This window comes from Phalangium opilio, unplaced genomic scaffold (assembly GCF_054372755.1).
Source record: "Phalangium opilio isolate 3A_F unplaced genomic scaffold, DU_Popi_V2 ptg000217l_1, whole genome shotgun sequence".
NCBI lineage: Eukaryota > Metazoa > Arthropoda > Arachnida > Opiliones > Phalangiidae > Phalangium > Phalangium opilio.
Window position 1 is genome coordinate 2671447 of NW_028324218.1, and position 20881 is coordinate 2692327.

The 20881-nt window shown below is 36.1% G+C and overlaps 1 protein-coding gene and 2 long non-coding RNA genes across 3 annotated transcripts in view; all 3 read left to right on the forward strand.

Moving 5' to 3' along the window:
- The window catches only part of LOC149615628 (coiled-coil domain-containing protein 63-like), a 124601-nt gene that overhangs the window by 68364 nt on the left and 35356 nt on the right, over positions 1–20881 (forward strand). The window contains exon 4 of the mRNA XM_089857186.1: positions 3834–4092. Within this exon, the coding sequence (XP_089713312.1) occupies positions 3857–4092 (236 nt within the window). The 5' untranslated portion in view covers positions 3834–3856. The remainder of the gene's footprint in view (positions 1–3833; positions 4093–20881) is intronic.
- On the forward strand, positions 17178–18399 carry LOC149615630 (uncharacterized). The gene is made up of 2 exons (XR_016376121.1): positions 17178–17739; positions 18136–18399. It is a non-coding gene; the product is annotated as an uncharacterized LOC149615630 (long non-coding RNA).
- LOC149615631 (uncharacterized) lies at positions 18797–20460 on the forward strand. The gene is made up of 2 exons (XR_016376122.1): positions 18797–19785; positions 20185–20460. It is a non-coding gene; the product is annotated as an uncharacterized LOC149615631 (long non-coding RNA).

A 20881-nucleotide genomic window follows, 5' to 3' on the forward strand; every position in this document is an offset into this window, starting at 1 on the left:
CGACAAATTAACTTGATAGCTTCTCTAATAGCCTAACGTTAAGGGCTATCCCTAGTGTCAAGTTAAACTGTCTAAGATTCTTAAATACTTCATAAATAAATAAATACGGAAACTTTCATACTGATTGCCTTTTCATTGCGTTTGACGTCATTTCAGTTTAACCGTGATTGGATGATGGGTCCGTGGACCGTGGTTGCTTCCTGTTTACCAGGCTTTCACGGAAGTTTTCCTGTTTATATGTAGTCTGGATAGTTTAGTTTGTTTTTGGACAACAGCTAGGGTTATTAATCTAACGTTTGCGTCAACGGCTATACGAGATGTCGTTAATGGGATTGATTAAAAACACTGTCAGTTTAATTACGAAATAACTTGAATGTTAGTGAATATAGTTTAAGGTTTTAGGCCTAAGAATGTTATTGGAATTATGTATAGTTTTGTAGTTAAAGGTTTGAAATGGGGTTAGAGTTCAATGTAATTCGTAAAGAGTTTGAATGTTAGGGTTAAGGTTTCATAATAGATACGAGAGTTTGAATAATTAGGCTTAAGGTTTTGAAATAGACACGAGTTTGAATTATTAGGCTTAAGGTTTCGTAATAGACATGAGTTTGAATAATTAGGCTTAAGGTTTCGTAATAGACATGAGAGTTTGAATAATTCGGCTTAAGGATAAAAATAGACATAAAAGTTTGAATAATTAGGCTTATCCTTCGTTCGTAGTATATGGCGAAATAATTCAAATAAGGGTTAAGATTTTTGCCTCTTAATGTCAGGAGGAGACATAATTATACTTGACTGTATAGTTTTAAAACTAATTGTTATGGGTTTAAGCTAATAATAGGAGACTCGCGAGAATGACAATAGAAGATTCTCTCTCTCAGGCATCTCCGGAAACGTAGCGTGATAACATTTCCTGGGAGGTCGTAAAGAAAGCCGTTGCTCTCAGTTTTCGAAACACACTCCAAAAATTTCTAAATTTAGAAAAGCGCTTTTTGAAATAAAAAAAGAAGATCCCTTCGCATCAGTCACGTGCAATTAGGGACAATCCCTAAAAACGTGGAGGGAAAACTAGGCCTAGAACCATTGTAAATTAGCAAAACAAAGGCTTAACGAAAAACCAACCGCTACTGTTTCTCGTTTACCTTTAACCATAAGTTTATGATAAGTATGAAATGCACTACCAAGTTCGTAATGCTACTGAGAGACTTAGAGCAGCTCGAGATAACTAGTTCGAGAAGGAGAACGACGGAAGCGAGAATTCAATTGAAGTCCTAAGTACACTCGGTGGTGGTTAATCCGCCTTATTCCCTTTCGCCGGAAGTTAGGCTTAGCTCGGGATTCATGGGGGTGAGTAACGGGATGAAATTAGTCTGTCGTCTGCTACAAAAGCCAAAAATATGTTCTGTAGCGGACGACAGACGAATTTATTCCCGTTACTCACCCCCATGAATCCCGAGGTAAGCCTAACTTCCGGCGAAAGGGAATAAGGTGGATTAATTTTGCAGCTAGGACCTATTCCATCTAGGCACTACTATTTAGTCCGCATTACTAAGCCCAAATTTGACAGCAGCGCTACCTCACTCACTCACCAGGCCCCTCCCTCGCTTTACCTCCTCTCGAATCTATGACCTACCTCATTCACTCACTCACTCACTCAACTCACTTCAAATTCATTACAAGCCTTTTAGTTTGTCATGACCAGATATTAATAAAACAAACTTATGGAAGGACCATATCTTATGAACTTATGCTTTCACGGATTATTCTTAATTAGTATTTCTTAATACAGTTGAATCGTATTGGTTTTATCAATTAAATACAGCACTGTCTGTATATATACTTTCACAGTCGTAAAAATGCAAGTAATTTCCCGCCAAATAATAACAATAATTTTGGCGGGAGTCTTATTCTATAAGAATGGGATGGGGAAGGTTATTAAGCCTTTGCTTCGTTCTAAATAATTGAAATTTCTTCTTTGTTCAGTTTCAAATAGGTAATAAGTTTCAAAGGTGTCTTGAATGCCAGGCATTCTGGCATATAATTATACTTGTATCTCATTCTTCCCACCTTTCAGCTTTATTAAGGGTATTAAAGTGGATACCAGAGGGGGTATGAAGCGTCGATAAACATGGCGGGGATGGGGGCTACGTAGGAAACTAACTACCCATGGGGACTGAGGAAAATGCGCGGGAAAAAATAAAAAACATTCTATATATTATTCTGTGTTTGGAAGCGCGCCTTTTCTTACACAATTGGATCGTAAAAATTCTCTTCATTCTTGCATTAGACTAATTAAGATGCTGAACATGTAAATGAATAAAAGTGTATACGCAGCCTTGGAAAGGTTATTTAAAGAAAAACCGGTTTTTATATTACCATACTGCAGTTCAAATGTGTTGCCAGTCGTTTGTGACTGTGAGACAAATGCAATTCAGCAGCAACAGCGTGAATTAACCTTGTAGAATTATGTGTTAGATTCAGTATTTATCAATCAGTTCCAATGTTTCTGATAAGTAAATGACCTCTTTGATTTAATTACCAATCTTTTTCTTAATCAGTTTCTTAATTAAATTTAAGGGGGTCATCCGTAAAATACTCTGACCAATCTTAACTTTTGGCAAACAAAATGTCATAGATAGAAGTTACATTTTGGACTAAAAATTGATTTTCCAAAGAACAATTAACATCCCCCTTAATTTATGTATGGCAGACTTATCAGAAACACCCTGTATATTGTCCAATTTAATTCATCACACCTTCTCAAGGTGCTACCCTTCATAATAATTAGTTCTATTGTCCATTATAACCATAGTATATTTAATAGGAGGGATAGGGTTATAGTGGAATAATAATACAACTTCAGTAACACCTTATTCCATAAAATACCCATCTCCTATTTAATATAAAAAGGCGGTGCCGGCATAGCTATAGTGTTTGGATATAACATTGCATAGAGGCGTTGTTTCATTCCTTGCACAAACTCGCTTTAAGCCTTTGCCAACGTACGCTACAGGAATGTCGATTATAGCTCTGCCTTGGCCCGCTTCAACGTCCGTCCGTCCGTGTTGCTTGAAAACCCTGTTGTTTGTTGTAATTATACCGGAGCCTTGAATATGCTAATTAGTCTCGTGCCCAAAGATGTTATCGTTTCAAAATTTATACAATGCAAGTTGCGTTCCATCATGGACTTAAATTCCAAAGAGGACCGGTATGTTTAACAGTTTATGCCAGGCGAACATTTTCTCGAGCTAAGGGAAGGGGGAATGCATTCATTTCATTTGCTACCCCCTCGCGCCTAACAATCCACTGCCTCGTGAAGTGAATTTTTTATTGGCAAAGCGCCAGACCTCGAGCTTTAGCTACCCCCCTCCTAACATTCCCGTGCCTCGTGAAGTGAAATATTTTTTTATTGGCAAAGCGCCAGACCTCGAGCTAAGGGAAGGGGGAATACATTCATTTCCTTTTGCTAGCCCCCACTCCTAACAATCCCCTTGCTCGTGAATTGGAGTATTTGTTGTGTCTGGTTTATACGTCCCTTATGGAGTATAAAAGTTCCATTGTTTTTAGGATTTAAATAAAGATTTTAGAATTAGACAAAGGCCTACCCTCACTAGTCGTTGGTCTTCTTGTCACTCTGTATTTCGAAAAGTAAAGTAATGTTGTTGTTGTTGTTGTGATTAAAATCGTTGTTATTAAAGTTTCTTTGGGTCTCAAAAGTTTTACTTTAATTCATCTTCTATTTCAATTTTGTTTAATATATTTACCGCGCTAAGTTCCAAATTAGTTGCAAATTAATTACTTAAAAATTCATTTTTTTTTTCTTAATCCGTTTTTAGGTGAAAAATAGGAATTGTTCAAAATGCAGGACGAACAGAGCCAGGTTGAAATAGACGGTGATGACCAATCAGGGAGTCAAGATGAAATGGAACCAAGGACTGTAGCTCGTAAACTATGCCAGGAACTAAAGGGACCCACGCCTAAAGGTTTTCTACAAATGAGGGTTGAATTAACCGAATTGCAATCGCAATTAAGATTGCGTGAGATGCAACGACAAGTCGAAAAGGATAAAGCCGCCGCCTTACTCGCTAAACAAAGGTAATGAAGTTTAAATTATATATTTAAATATAGTACTAGAAATTAATATAAATTTAGGGCATATTATCCAAAAATATATAGTATAGTAAATAATATACATACATTTATATGGAGATAAATACAAATTTTGACCTAAATGGGGAAGAAAACCTCAAATTTAATATTCTACTCAAAAATTGTCAAAAAAACCAACATAAAACTAAGACAGGCCCACCACCACCAAAATGAAAACATTGATTTATTATTTATAGTTTAACTGAAAGAGGTCGGATGGTTGTTAAGGTTGTGCGAATCTACTTTAGCCTAGTCGTGACTAGACCCGGCTTTGTTTGAGATAAAAGTTCGCGAGATCTCGTGATTCTCGGAGAGTCCAGACGTAGTTTGAGATAAAACCTCGTGAGGTCTCGTGACTATCGGGAGAGTCCAGGCGGTAGTTTGAGATAAAACCTCGTGCAGTCTCGTGACTATCGGGAGAGTCCAGACGTAGCTAGAGATAAAAGACTCACGAGATCTCGTGACTGTGGGAGAGTCCAGGCGTAGTTAGAGATAAAACCTCGCCAAATCTCGTTACTGTCGGGAGAGTCCAGGCCGAGGGGGAAGACACTTGAGAACTCAGGTGTACAATATGAATTGAACTCAATGTACTGTCAAAGCTAAACTCTGAGTTCCGAAGGATTTGATCTCAATGCACTGTCAAAGCTGAACTCTTTTGAACTCAGGTGTACACATGATCTAGAGCGTCTACCCCCTCGGTCCAGGCGTAGTTAGAGATAAAACCTCGCCAAATCTCGTTACTGTCGGGAGAGTCCAGGCGTAGTTAGAGATAAAACCTCGCCAAATCTCGTTACTGTCGGGAGAGTCCAGGCGTAGTTAGAGATAAAACCTCGCCAAATCTCGTTACTGCCGGGAGAGTTCAGGTGGTAGTTAAGAGATAAAAATCTCAAGAAAATCGGGGAATCATTTTCTAACACCTTGCTTATGCTCTTGGCCTCTTGGTTGGGGGAAAGGATTGAACAAGTTTTACTGAAACTATCCGAGCCCTTGGAATTGAAATAAAAATAAATAAATAAAGTTCAGGTGGTAGTTAAGAGATAAAAATCTCAAGAAAATCGGGGAATCATTTTCTAACACCTTGCTTATGCTCTTGGCCTCTTGGTTGGGGGAAAGGATTGAACAAGTTTTACTGAAACTATCCGAGCCCTTGGAATTGAAATAAAAAGATGCAAGTTCCTAAGAGAATAGGGGATATTCTTCGACCGAGGGGGAGGGGAGTGTAAAGGGGAGGAATGAGAAAGGACATTTAGAACTCGTTTATCATGATATATAAAATATTTAGAGAATATATTTTTCCCCCCCAAAAAAATGTTACCCATAATTTTAGCCCTATCCCGTTTGGATATGAGACAGCCGAAAGGGATAGATAGATAGATACATCGACATATAAAAAATAGATGCAAAATGCGTTTCAAACCGAACAAATGCATAAATATTGAATTATGCTAAACGGAATTCTATCATGTCATTATTTATGAAACTTCTTTTGGTATCGATATATTTAAAAAAAGAGAAATCTGAACAGTTTTATTGTCAGTTAAACCAGGAATGCATACAGCTAATAGGAATTATTGTGTAGCGAGTCATTTTCACTTTACGTATCTAGGCGGGCTTTGTGGGAGGAGCTATGTATGACGAGTTTTAATTAGCCAATAATCTTGAATCTTGCGGGTGCTAAGGGACTCGTGTTTTTACCCAACCAATGAAACAACAGCTAGAAAGACTCCATCAGAATTATGCAAAACAAGAAACATTTTAGAAATCATTTATTTTATGGCAAAGGTGATTTCAAGTTTCAGTTATCTATTTCATTTCAACTGTTTTATGGAAAACCCTCGCTTTTAACATTCTTACTTTCCTCGCAAAAAAGGTGATGATAAAACAGTGCCACCAGGATTTTGCTGCTTTCCATTGGCCGCGTTGGCTAGGTTTGCCAGGCGCCTGCCCATATTTACTGCCGCAATTATCGGAGACCTGATTCCACGTTTCAAAGCCCCGCCTGCAGCGCCAATGGGCCCTGGTGGCATTGCAACGCTTTCCTTAGTAAAAACTGTAAAATAAAATTAACAACGGATATTATAGTTTTGCACATGCGCCCTTAATTATAAATAATAGTTGTCAGTCTTTAACACGTGACACAATCTGAAACACTGTTCTCATTCACTCTCCACAGTATTCACTTTATTTAAAATTTAAACCAAGGCTCAACTTCTCTATAATCACGTGGTATAACCAATTTAAAAATTGAAAAAGAGGCTTAGGAACAAGTGGTTAGAAATTTGGGTTGTGGTACTTATCAACGATGGCAACGAGGCAAACTAGAACTAAGCAAGGTAAGGTCTTCATCTTATCTGGTCTCAGTTTTATGTACAGAAGCTTGATCTGTGATATTTTACCAATGGTTGCGGTTCAATTTATACTAAAAGCGATGCTAAAGTCGACGTGTTCCAAAAAGCAATTTTAAAAATGATTATGCATTGTTCTATAGTTGAACACAATAACCCAGAAGTTTCTCTTATATTTTTTTACAATAGGAAAATTACATTACAATGGCACCATTATCATTTAGAAATACACGATAAAAGAAATATTACATTTATTATTTTTTTTACTACAAAAATATTTTGAACTAATTTATATTATTGCACGAGTAGTGAATGAATAGGCTTAGATTCTTGCGTAAGACTTGGCAATTTAAAGTTTAATTGAAATTTTACTTTATTGCAATGTGTTTTTGAATACACTCCATTTTTAACATTGCTAGTTTCCAAACTTAAAATTCAGACCACTTCTCAAAAGATCGTATTCACGCAACGTATCATTTATCCCAATGTCAGCTTTGACTTCCACTGCCGCTGAAAGAACTGTAACTAAAAATTATCAACGGATATTATAGTGTTGCGCTTGCGCCCTTCATTACATAAAGAATAGTGCCCCCCAGTCTTTAACACGTGACATTGAAACCGAGGCTTAGCAACAAGTGATTAGAAATTTGATTGTGGTACTTACCAATCATGGTAAAGAAACAAAGTAGAACTAAACAAGCTAAGTAAGTCATGGACTTCATCTTCGCTGATCGTGGTACAGATTTACGTACAGAATATTGCTCTGTGATATTTTACTAAAGGTTGCAGTTTTATATATACTAAACTCGATGCCAAAGTCTACGTGTTCCAAAACGTAATTTTGAAAAAGTCGTCGTGTTGCAATTAACAAGCAATTTAAAAAAAATTAATGTTCTTTAGTAGAACACAATACTCCATTAATTCCTCTTATTACCTCTCCGAGTGATGATGACGTCACGGAGAAGTATTACATTGGACGTGTCTGTCAGTGTGTGTGGGGGTGAGACTCTCAACACTTATTCAACACATATTGCTTGACAAATGTCATCTACTTTTCTGTATAGTCCCTTCACTTTGAGTAATGATTTCAAAATTCGTTAATTTTAACTTCTGCAATTGCTCAACAATATCTAGGTGTAGATAATCCTTGTCTCGACTCGGAGAGGTAATATTTTGGTTTTCTCAACTTGTTTATTTTTTACAGTAGTAAATTACATTACAATGGTACATTATCATTAAGAAATATTTAATGGAAGAAATTTTACATTAATATTTTGGTTATTACAAAAAATATTTTAACTAATTTCTTTTATTGCTCCAGTTGAATAGGCTTAGATTTAAGCAATTTAAATATATTTTAGAAAAACTAGGAATACTTATAGCTACTAGGAATCATTCAATGCATCTTATCGGATTTTATGGGAGGAGCTAACTAGACTAATTATTATGTATATGACGAATTTTACTTTGCTGCACCGGTTTTTCCGGTACTTGCGACTGAACGCTTATCGTATTTGTGACGTTTTCATTTACATTACAAACCTGTTGCTATGCCTGAAGCATTTTAGAAATCATCTGCTAAGTCATGCATTTATTTTAAAAGTTAGATGGGACTTCAAAAAGAGATTCATGTTTCAGTTAATTACTTTATTGCAATGCGTTATTGAATACACTTTAATTTTAACCTTGTTACTTTCTACCTAAACGGAATGAGGGATTTCTCTTTTTTGGTGGTCCTGAGGCTGGAGGACGTTTTAAACTTGCCAGTTTACCTAGTTGCATGCCTAAACGTAACATCCCAACTATCGGAGACCTGATTTCACGTTTCAAAGCCCCGACTTCAGCGCCACTTCCCCCTGGTGGTGGCATTGCAACGCTTTCCTTAGTGAAAACTGTAATGAAAATTAACAACGGATATTATAGTTTCAATTTCAAATTGTCCTCAATCGCTAATCAAGTGCTGGCCTTGAATACAGAGCTATCTCAGTTGTGACGTCAGTGTTTAGGGAAGAAGCGATATCTAGTTTACTAGGGAGAAGATATAAGATGCCTAAGTATTGGCGCGCCATAGTCCTGCATTTCCCCCTTTCAAAATACAAAGGGGGACGTAAAAGGAGGCGCCTCTCCTCAGTCAGAAAATATGACTGTAATTTTCGTACTCATTCGCGTCGCGCTGACATGCACGAGTTTTCAAGAACCAGTGACATGCTGGTTGTAATTTAGAGGCGGGGATTAACTCCGGACCTACGTAACGTTTGGACTGGAGATAAAGCTAGAAATGTGGCGAATTTATTCCTTTTCCCTAATAAACTAGATATCACTTCTTGTTCTATAGGTAAAACGTCAAGGCCTTAGCTCTGGCAGTGTGCGGCCATTGTTATGGTACCCCTTTGGTTCTATGGACCGCCCTAATAGCACCGGTGACGTCACACTAAGACTTCTGAGATAGCTAGCTCTATACCCTTAATAAAAAATTTAAACCAAGGCTTAAGAAGTACACTCTAATCACGTGAAATTAGTACCAATAAAAGGGCACGTGGGATTTAAAAATTGAAACCGAGGCTTAGTAACAAGTTATTAAGAAATTTGGGTTGTGGTACTTACCAACCATGGCAACGAAACAAAGTAGAACTAAGCAAGGTATGGTCTTCATCTTAGCTGACCGTAGTAGAGCTTGAAGTACACAAAATTAGTCTGTGATATTTTACCAAAGTTGCGGTTCAATTTATACTAAACGCCATTCTCAAGTCGACGTGTTCTGAGAAGGAATTTTAATAATTATTAGGTATTGTTCTATATAGTTGAACATAATACCCAAGAAATTCCTCTCATTTTTGAATACATTACAATGGTATCTTATCATTTTGAAATATGCGACAAAAGAAATATTATATTATTGTTTACTTTAAAAAATATTTATAACTGATTTATATAATTGCTCGTATAGTTGAATAGGCTTGGCGATTTTTTAAGTTTTATCCGAATTATTAGCTAGGTTGTTAACTGCGTTCAGGGAAATAAACCGATCATATAAACTATTATAACCGGTTTTTTCGGTACTTGCTGCTGAACGCATCTTTGTGATGTCATCATTACACAGTTAAACAAGCCTGAAGCGTTTTAGAAATCATCTAATAAGTCAAAAATTTTTGAAAATTCAAAAAGTGATTCGTGTTTTAGTTAATTACTTTATTGCAATGTGTTATTGAATACAATCACTTTTAACATTGTTATTTTCCAAACTTAAACGCTGCATGACGATAAGTATAACCGTTTCCGGGCGATTGACCATCTTTTGGATTAAAGTCGTTGAACAAGCCTCCCAGGGTCGCACCCGAATTTAGTGCCCCAAGGAACGGAGACCTGATTGCACGTTTCAAAGGCCCAACTGCAGCGCCATTCTTCCCTTGTGGCATTGCACCAATTTCCTTAGTAAAAACTGTAAATCAAAATTAACAAGGGATATTATAGTATTACGCATGCGCCCTTCATTACATAAAGAATAGTGCCAACCAGTCTTTAACACGTGATACAATCTGATACCCTGTTCTTATTCACACGGTCCACAACCGTATTCAATAATCACGCGGTGACCTTTAAAATTTAAACCAAGGCTTAAAGTGTTAGTGCCACGTTTTTTGAAAAGTGGCTAATTTTCGTTTTAAAACATCAATTGGGTTATAATAACAGTAGATCCAAAGTAAAAAGTCTTATAGAAATTTATTCATTTTGTAATATGAAAAAGAAAATTGATATTTCACATACCTCGTTAAGACGGAATAAGTTATAAATATACCCCTGGTGACGTCATAAGAGGTTGACCAGCGCGAGACAGATTTCATTACGAGAGCTAAGCCTAGTTTTTAAACATCGCGCGCGCGCGCGTCAAATTCGATCACTTTGAAAGCACCACCTATCAATAAAAAAATTGTCGCGCGTGGAGTAGCGGTTCACGCGCGCTCCAATCGTGACGTCACCAGGGGTACCGCGAAATTTAACTGTCAAAATAATTTTAAAATATTCTGCGAGTAGGTTCCGAAAGCCGGGGTTTTAATAATATTTGAAAAATTATAATGCAATATATAAATAGATATTCTGAATCAGAAAGATTTGATCTTTCAGATGGGAATAAAACCTTTTAGTTTTAAAAATAGCGATTTTTGGTGACTCTAACACTTTAAGGAATAAACTCTATAATCACGTGATATAACGAACAAAAATGCGCGTGAAATTTAAAAATTGAAACCGAGGCTTAGCTACTAGTGTTTATGAAATTTGGTTGGGGTACTTACCAACCATAGTGATGAAACAAAGTAAAACTAAGCAAGGTATGGCCTTCATTTTGGCTGATGTCGGTAGAGTTTTAGGTGCAGGTATTGTACCAATAGTTGCGTTTCAATTTATACTATAACACTATGCTCAAGTCGACGTGTTGCAAAATGCAATTTTAAAAATGATTAGGTATTGTTCTAATTGAACACAATACTCCAGAAATTTCTCATATATTTTTTACAATAGGAAAATTGCATTACAATGGAACCATTATCATTTAGAAATACACGATAAAAGAAATATTTATTATTTTGTTTGTTCCAAAAAGATATTTGGAACTAATATCAATTATTGCATGAGTAATTAATTTAGAGGTTAAATAGGCTTAGATTTTAGCGTAAGACACGACGATTTAAAGATAAATCAAAATTTTTGGGTGCGTTGTTGACTACCTTCAGCGAAATAACCGGTTTTTTCGATACTTGCGGGTGAACGCGTCTTTGTGACGTCGTTATTAACAAACAAGGAAACATCTAAATCATCTACCAGGTCATATATTTTTGAAAGTTAGATGCAAGGCAAAAAGAGATTCATGTTACAGTTAATTACTTTATTGCAATGCGTTATTGAATACACTCGTTTTTAACATAGTTATTTTCCTCTTCTTGCACCTGTTCCTTCCAAAGTATAACTTCCTTTGCCTGAACGTTTTAAACTTGCCAGTCTACCTAGATTCATGCCCGCTTTTATTGCCGCACCAATTATCGGAGACCTGATTGCACGTTTCAAAGCCCCGACTTCAGCGCCACTTCCCCCTGGCGGTGGCATTGCAACGCTTTCCTTAGTAAAAACTGTAATGAAAATTAACAACGGATATTATAGTTTCATTTTCAAATTGTCCTCAATCGCTAATCAAGTGCTGGCCTTGAATACAGAGCTATCTCAGTTGTGACGTCAGTGTTTAGGGAAGAAGCGATATCTAGTTTACTAGGGAGAAGATATGAGATGCCTAAGTATAGGCGCGCGGCATAGTCCTGCAGTCCCCCCTTTCAAAATACAAAGGGGGACGTAAAAGGAGGCGCCTCTCCTCAATCGGAAAATATGACTGTAATTTTCGTACTCATTCGCCTTGTCGCGCTGACGTGCACGAGTTTTCAAGAACCAGTGAGATGCTGGTTGTAATTTAGAGGCGGGGATTAACTCCGGACCTACGTAACGTTTGGACTGGAGATAAAGAGCTGGAAATGTGGCGAATTTATTCCTTTTCCCTAATAAACTAGACATCACTTCTTGTTCTATAGGTAAAACGTCAAGGCCTTAGCTCTGGCAGTGTGCGGCCATTGTTATGGTACCCCCTTTGGTTCTATGGACCGCCCTAATAGCACCGGTGACGTCACACTAAGACTTCTGAGATAGCTAGCTCTATACCCTTAATAAAAAATTTAAACCAAGGCTTAAGAAGTACACTCTAATCACGTAAAATTAGTACCAATAAAAGGGCGCGTGGGATTTAAAAATTGAAACCGAGGCTTAGTAACAAGTTATTAAGAAATTTGGGTTGTGGTACTTACCAACCATGGCAACGAAACAAAGTAGAACTAAGCAAGGTATGGTCTTCATCTTAGCTGACCGTAGTAGAGCTTGAAGTACACAAAATTAGTCTGTGATATTTTACCAAAGTTGCGGTTCAATTTATACTAAACGCCATTCTCAAGTCGACGTGTTCTGAGAAGGAATTTTAATAATTATTAGGTATTGTTCTATATAGTTGAACATAATACCCAAGAAATTCCTCTCATTTTTGAATACATTACAATGGTATCTTATCATTTTGAAATATGCGACAAATGAAATGTTATATTATATTTATTATGTTGTTTACTTTAAAAAATATTTTGAACTGATTTATTTAATTGCTCGTATTGTTGAATAGGCTTGGTGATTTTTTAAGTTTTATCCAAATTATTAGCTGCGTTCATGGAAAGAAACCGGTTTTTTCGGTACTTGCTGCTGAACGCGTATTTGTGATGTCATCATTGCACAGAAAAATAAAAGCATTTCGTAATACAAGCCTTTTGGTAAGCCTGAAACGTTTAGAAATCATCTGCTAAGTCATGCATTTATTTTAAAAGTCATACTTTTGATGTTAGAAGACATTCATGTATCAGTTAATTACTTTATTGCAATGTGGTTTTTGAATACACTCCATTTTAACATTGTTATTTTCCTATATAAAGTCATGCAGAGCGTCATAGCTGGCTAACACTCCGACTCCACGTTTCAAAACCCGACCCACGTGGTCAGTTTCACCTGGTGGCATTACGTCGATCACCGTAGTAAAAACTGTAACTGCGTAACGTATAACGGGTTTAAAGATTGAAACCGAGGCTTAGCAACTGCAACTTGTGATTAGAAATTTGGTGCTTACCAATGATGGTAACGAAACAAAATAGAACTAAGGAAGCTATGGTCTTCATCTTTCTTGTTTAGTCGCTGTAGAGTTTTATGTACAGAAAATTGTTCTGTGAAATTTTTCCAATGGTTGCGGTTCATTTTATACTAAAAGCGATGCTAAAGTCGACGTGTTGCAAAAAGCAATTTGAAAAATGATTAGGTATTGTTCTATAGTTGAACACAATAACCCATTAATTCCTCTTACTACCTCTCCGAGTGATAATGACGTCACAGAGAAATATTACACTGGGCGTTTCTATCAGTGTGTGTGTGACTGTCACCACATATTGCTTGAAAAATGTCATCTACTTTACTGTGCTAGTATTCTCTACACTTTCAATGTGTTCATAATACATTAATTTTAACTTCTGCAATAGCTAATCAATATCTAGGTAAATTAGTTTGTATTTAATTCTCCTCTCAACTCGGAGAGGTAGTAATTTGGGTTTTCCAACTTGTTTTTTTACAATAGTAAAATTACTTAACAATGGTACATTATCATTCAGAAATACACGACGAAAGAAAAATTATAATTTTTATTTTGGTTAATACAAAAATTATTTTAAACTAATTTCTTTTAATAAACACAGAGTGTAGGACTTCAATTCTAGCTTGTCGTTCTAGAACTAGCTCTCACTTATAAGTCTCTAGCATTAGTATAGGTAGTGTCATACTTATAATTTAACATATCACTTATAAACTTATGATACTATCTATGTGAATTAAATTAAATTACATTTAATTTAAAATCCTTAATTCTAACACCATATTAACCTGACAATACCAGTAAACTGTTTAATTATGTAGGTAATCTTTTTAATTGATATTAATTTCCATAGTTTCAAGTTAATTTGTCGCTGAGCACTCACTAACAACACGCATCCCGTTTTATCCCCTTTTCATTCCAACAAAGTTTCTAGATTCGAGATATTGTTTAAATAAAAGCTGCACTAGAGCTAGGGTGCGAGTAGTTCTGGTGTGCACTGAATACCCCGTTCCCCTCCTTCGAGCTCTCTTTCTAACGAATTCCAGCGTGCACTGGGATTAAAAGGGTCAATATTAGCATAACAAAGACACGGAATAATTTGGGTGTCAACTCTAGAAGAGATGGTGCCGCACTAAAGACACTCTCTCCTTCTCTATGTTTGTGTGAGCTTTAATTTTAAGAGCAGTTAGTAATCGTAATGTAACTTCATAATGCCTTAACCGATTCAGATGAAATTTTGTATAAAGATTCATTATACTTCAAAGTCTAAATTGGTAGATTTTGGTTTTTATTGGCGGCCATTTTGAAAGATGGCGGCCATTAATGTAACTTAACATAACAGAGGTCGTAACTAAGGTATATTTTAACCGATTATGCTGAAAATTTATATGAAGGTTCATTATACTTCCAAGTCTAAGTAGGTAGATTTTCGTTTTTATTGGCAGCCATTTTGTAAGATGGCGGCCTTTAATGTAACTTAACGTAACCGAGGTCGTAACTAAGGTATTTTTAAACTGATTTTGCTGAAATTTTGTATGAAGCTTCATTATACTTCCAAGTCTAAGTAGGTAGATTTTCGTTTTTATCGGCGGCCATGTTTAAATGTGGCGGCCATTAATGTAACTTAACATAACCGAGATCGTAACTAGGGTATTTTTTAAACCGATTTTGCTGAAATATCGTATAAAGATTCGCTGCATATCGTAATTGAATTAGATAGGTTTTCGTTTGTAACGGAGGCCATGTTTTAAAATGGCTACCTTAAAAGTTATTCAATCTTTACAAGGCTATAACTAGGGTATTATTAACTCTATTCCGATGAAAATTTATACACATCACCGTTATATCTCATAGAAGAATTGTGTAAATTTTGGTTTTAATTGCCCGTGATCTTCCATCAAAAATGGCGGATACTCCGGAATTACTTATTTTGTAAACTGCCCTTGAAACAAAAGTATATAACACTTATACTTACAATATCCCGGCGTATAGAATTAGATAGAGGTTTACAAAGGTTTAAACTTAACCCTAAAAATCTAAAAGAAGCGCCTCGAGAATCGAGATCCCCCTCCGTGCAATCGGAAGTAAATTAATATCGGAAGTAAAGACACTCTCTGTCAAAGTCAATTTTAATTTCGGAAATGATGTAATGCATTATGACAATTTTATCCTGGTTAGTATATTAAAGTAAAATCAAATATACAACGTTACTTGTCAGTTAAATTCATTTTAACTTTATAATAAAACTAGATAGTTATTATAATGCAAAGAGATGTTGTTCATGAAAGAAGTGGAAGTGATTTTGTAAAAGGGGGGGATAGGCAAACAAAGAACTTGAAAATTTGCATGGAAATAGAATTTTTTTTTTATATTCCCCTCGCTTTTGTTGTGGAAAATTTATAAAAAAACGAGGATATCTTGCAATTTTTTTTATTTTCTAGTCGATATTTGTTGCAATAACATTATGGAGTTTAAAACTCAACTAAAAAGCTGAGGGTTTACATATTTATAAATAAATAATTTTTAGTTAGTTATAATTCAGGGTTTATACAAACCTGGGAAACTCAGGGAAATAAATTGTTGACAAAAAGCTCTGGGAAATTTCGAATTTTTAGTGTGGTTTGATTAAGTTTGCTCTGAAGGGGTTCCTTCAACTATCTAAAACCACTCCCGTTATTGCTCCTTATATGGGGAAAAAATCAGGGAAATCAATGGGGGAAAAAACCTGAAAAATTGTTGGAAATTTATGGGGAAAAACCTGGAAACCTCAGGGAAATCTATGGGAAAAGACCTGGAAAACTCAGGGAAGTCTATGGGGAAAGACCTGGGAAAATCCAGGAAATATATGGGGAAAGACCTGGGAAACTCCGGGAAATATATGGGGAAAGACCTGGGAAACTACGGGAAATATATGGGGAAAGACCTGGGAAACTCCGGGAAATATATATGGGGAAAGACCTGGGAAACTCCGGGAAATATATATGGGGAAAGACCTGGGAAACTCCGGGAAATATATATGGGGAAAGACCTGGGAAACTCCGGGAAATATATATGGGGAAAGACCTGGGAAACTCCTTGAAATATATATGGGGAAAGACCTGGGAAACTCAGGGAAATATATATGGGGAAAAACCTGGGAAACTCAGGGAAATATATATGGGGAAAAACCTGGGAAACTCAGGGAAATATATATGGGGAAAAACCTGGGAAACTCAGGGAAATATATATGGGGAAAAACCTGGGAAACTCAGGGAAATATATATGGGGAAAAACCTGGGAAACTCAGGGAAATATATATGGGGAAAAACCTGGGAAACTCAGGGAAATATATGGGGAAAAACCTGGGAAACTCAGGGAAACATATGGGGAAAAACCTGGGAAACTCAGGGAAACATATGGGGAAAAAACCTGGAAAACTCAGGGAAATCTATTAGAAAAACTGAAGGAAATCTGTTTTCCAAAAGTTGTATGAACCCTTATAACTATTGATTACGACTAGTTATCGTAAATTTGAAAATACCATGATAAACTAGAGATTCGAGGGAGTAATAGCTCCAAGTTTCGTGATAATCCCATAATAAATAACAGCACCACAATCATTTGAACTTTGACACATCACAGCATTACTTCAGTTAACAGTCATCTAAACCTACATCTATATTTTTTCTTTTAAATGTCTCTGTGCGTATAACATATAAAACAGATCAAATTAATCTGTTATCTTCAGATAGCGAAGGAAGAAAGTCCCCCTTTAAGTCTTCTTGTCTCTTATCCCCACCAGGGGGAGACAAGAACCCCTCAGTAAGACCACGCCCTCTATAGCACCCATCAAAAGAAGCTAAAGCAAAAATCAGAAACCCCCTCTCTCTCTCTCTCTCAAAAACTATCGCTATGATCATCTCATCCTTCTTAAGTATGATATTACCAACGTCTAAGAACACATAGAAAGAAGGCGGGAAAAGTAGTCTTAAGCCTTGGTCTCTCCATTTTAGGCCTTAAGTAAAAACTAAACCTGCAATGGACACTTATTGATTTTACAATAAGAAAGATATCAGCTCTATTTATAACCTACATGGGATCATCATCTTTATGTTTTTAGACATGAATTTCTAATTTAAAACACTACGCGAAGTTCAGAGGTCAACTTCTACAGTTACTAACTCACTACTAGGCCTAGAGCAATAATATAAATTGGTTTCAAATATTTCTTTTGAAATAAACAAAATGATAAACGTAATATTTCTTTTATCGTGTATTTCTAAATGATAATGGTGCCATTGTAATGTAATTTTCCTATTGTAAAAAATATAAGGAATTTTTATGGTATTATGTTCAACTATAGAACAATACCTAATCATTTTTAAAATTGCTTTTTGCAACACGTCGACTTTAGCATCACTTTTAGTATAAATTGAACTGCAACCATTGGTAAAATATCACAGATCTATTTTCTGTACTTCAAACTCTACAGCGACTAAATAAGAAAGATGAAGACCATAGCTTGCTTAGTTTTAGTTTGCCTCGTTGCCCTCGTTGGTAAGTACCACAACCAAATTTCTAAACTACTAGTTGCTAAGCCTTGGTTTCAATTTTTAAATTCGTTATATCACGTGCATGCACGATTAGTGAATTTATAACACATTCCTTAAGCCTTGGGTTTCCATGCATTAAGTTCCACGCGCCCTTTTATTCGTTATATCACGTGGTTAGAGAGTTTATTCCTTAAGCCTTGGTCTAAATTTTAAATTAATTAATTAATCGAATAGACAACAAAGTTACCACGTGATTAATCAATACGGTGGTGGAGAGTGAATGAGAACAGGGTGTGTCAGATTGTGTCACGTGTTAAAGACTGGGGGGCGCCACTATTCTTTATGTAATGAAGGGCGCATGCGCAAAACTATAATACCCCTTGTTAATTTTTATTTACAGTTTTTACTAAGGAAAGCTTTGCAATGCCACCAGGGCCCATTGGCGCTGCAGGTGGGATTTTGAATCGTGGAGTTAGATCTCTGTTTAACCCACTAAGTATGGCTGAAGAAATGGGTGAAGTGGCCGGTGGACTAGCCGGAGAAGGTCTTAACATGGGGTTAAAAACTTTGGGCGCTTTCCCAGGAATGGGCCGTTAAGAAAGTAACAATGTTAAAATCGAGTGTATTAAAAACATAAACATTGCAATAAAGTAATTAACTGAAACATGAATCTCTTTTTTGCCATCCATCTAACTTTCAAAAATACATGACTTAGTAGATGATTTCTATAATGCCTCAGGCATACCTTTCCAACCGGCTTGTTTTACGAAATGCTTTTTTTTTCCTGTGTAATGAGTGACAACGTCACAACTACGCGTTCAGCCACAAGTACCGAAAAAACCGTTTATAATAATTATATACTATCGGTTTCTTTCTCTGAACGCAGCCAACAACGTCGCTAAAAAAAAAATTATTTTGAAACTTTAATAACGACTGCTCCACAACAAGTCTTTACAATGAAATTTCCATAACCCAAGACACATCAGCATTACTTCAGTTAACAGGCATCGAAAACTATATATATATATCTATATTTTTATCTTTTAAATGTCCGTTTAACCATAAGTTTATAAGTTATGTTCCATAAGTGTGTCACTCGTTAATGAGAGTTTGTCATGAAGTGACGTAGGCGAAACGTCATAGATTCTCGTAAAGCGACGCCTGGTGAGGCGCTGTCAAAGGCTTAGTATAGACTAAATAGGAGGATGGACTGCAAAACCGAGTGTAGTCAATTCTCACGCCGTTCTTGAACTAGCTCTCATTAAGCCACTAGCATTACGAAGTATAGGTAGTGACATACTTATGGAACATATCTTATAAACTTATGGTATAACGTATAAAACAGATCAAATTAATCTGTTATCTTCAGATAGCGAAGGAAGACAGACCCCCTTTAAGTCTTCTTGTCTCTTATCCCCACCACAGGGAGACAAGAACCCCTCAGTAAGACCACGCCCTCTATAGCACCCATCAAAAGAAGCTAAAGCAATAGAGAAAAATGGCGGGAAAAGTAGTCTTAAGCCTTGGTCTCGCTTTTAGGCCTTAAGTAAAAACTAAACCTGCATTGGACCTACATGAGATCATCGTCTTTATGTTTTAAGTCCTAAATGTTTAATTTACATTAATTAAAAATCATTACACGAAGGTCAGAGGTCAACCTCTACAGTCACTGACTCACTATTAGGCCTAGAGCAATAATATAAATTGGTTTCAAATATTTTTTGGAATAAACAAAATAATAAATATAGTATTTCTTTTATCGTGTATTTCTAAATGATAATGGTTCCATTGTAATGTAATTTTCCTATTGTAAAAAATATAAGGAATTTTTATGGTATTATGTTCAACTATAGAACAATACCTAATCATTTTTAAAATTGCTTTTTGCAACACGTCGACTTTAGCATCGTTTTTAGTATAAATTGAACCGCAACCATTGGTAAAATATCACAACAGAACAATTTTCTGTACATAAAACCATACCACGCCTAAAGAAGAAAGATGAAGACCATAGCTTGCTTAGTTCTAGTTTGCCTCGTTGCCATCGTTGGTAATTACACAACTAATTTTCTTAACCACTAGTTACTAAGCCTCGGTTTCAATTTTTAAATTTCACGAGCCTAAATTCGTTACATCACGTTCACGATTAGTGAATTTATAATAATTCCTTAAGCCTTGCGTTTCAATTTATAAATTTCACGCGCCCTTTTATTCGTTATATCACGTGATTAGAGAGTTTATTCCTTAAGCCTTGGTTTAAATTTTAAAATAATTAATCGAATAGACAACAAAGTCACCACGTGGTTAGTGAATTCGGTGGTGGAGAGTGAATGAGAACATGGTTCCAGATTGTGTCACGTGTTAAAGACGGGGGGGGGGGCAGTATTCTTTATGTAATGAAGGGCGCATGAGCAAAACTATAATACCCCTTGTTAATTTTTATTTACAGTTTTTACTAAGGAAAGCGTTGCAATGCCACCAGGGCCCATTGACGCTGCAGGTGGGATTTTGAAACGTGGAGTTAGATCTCCGTTTAACGCACTAGGTATGGGTGAAGAAGTGGGTGAAATGGCCGAAGAAAATCTTAGCGAGGCTTTAAAGTCTCTCGAACGAATGAGCCCGATAAGAATGTAACAATGTTAAAATCGAGTGTATTGAAAAAAAAAACATAAGCATTGCAATAAAGTAATTAACTGAAACATGAAGTCCATCAAACTTTCAAAAATACATGACTTAGTAGATGATTTCTATAATGCTTCAGGCACACCTTACCAACCTGCTTGTTTTACGAAATGCTTTTTTTTTACTGTGTAATGAGTGACAACGTCACAACTACGCGTTCAGCCACAAGTTCCGAAAAAACCGGTTAGAATAATTATATACTATCGGTTTCTTTCTCTGAACGCAGCCAAAAACGTCGCTAAAAAAATATTATTTTGAAACTTTAATAACGACTGCTCCACAACAAGTCTTTGAAATTTCCATAACCCAATATACATCAATATTACTCAAGTTAACGAGGATTTGAACCTAATTTTTTTTAACAGATAACAGATAAAATTAATCTGTTATCTGTATTGTCAATCTGTATCACGTGAATTATTTGTATAACTATCTCTTTGTGAGTGGTTCAATGGTTTGATATG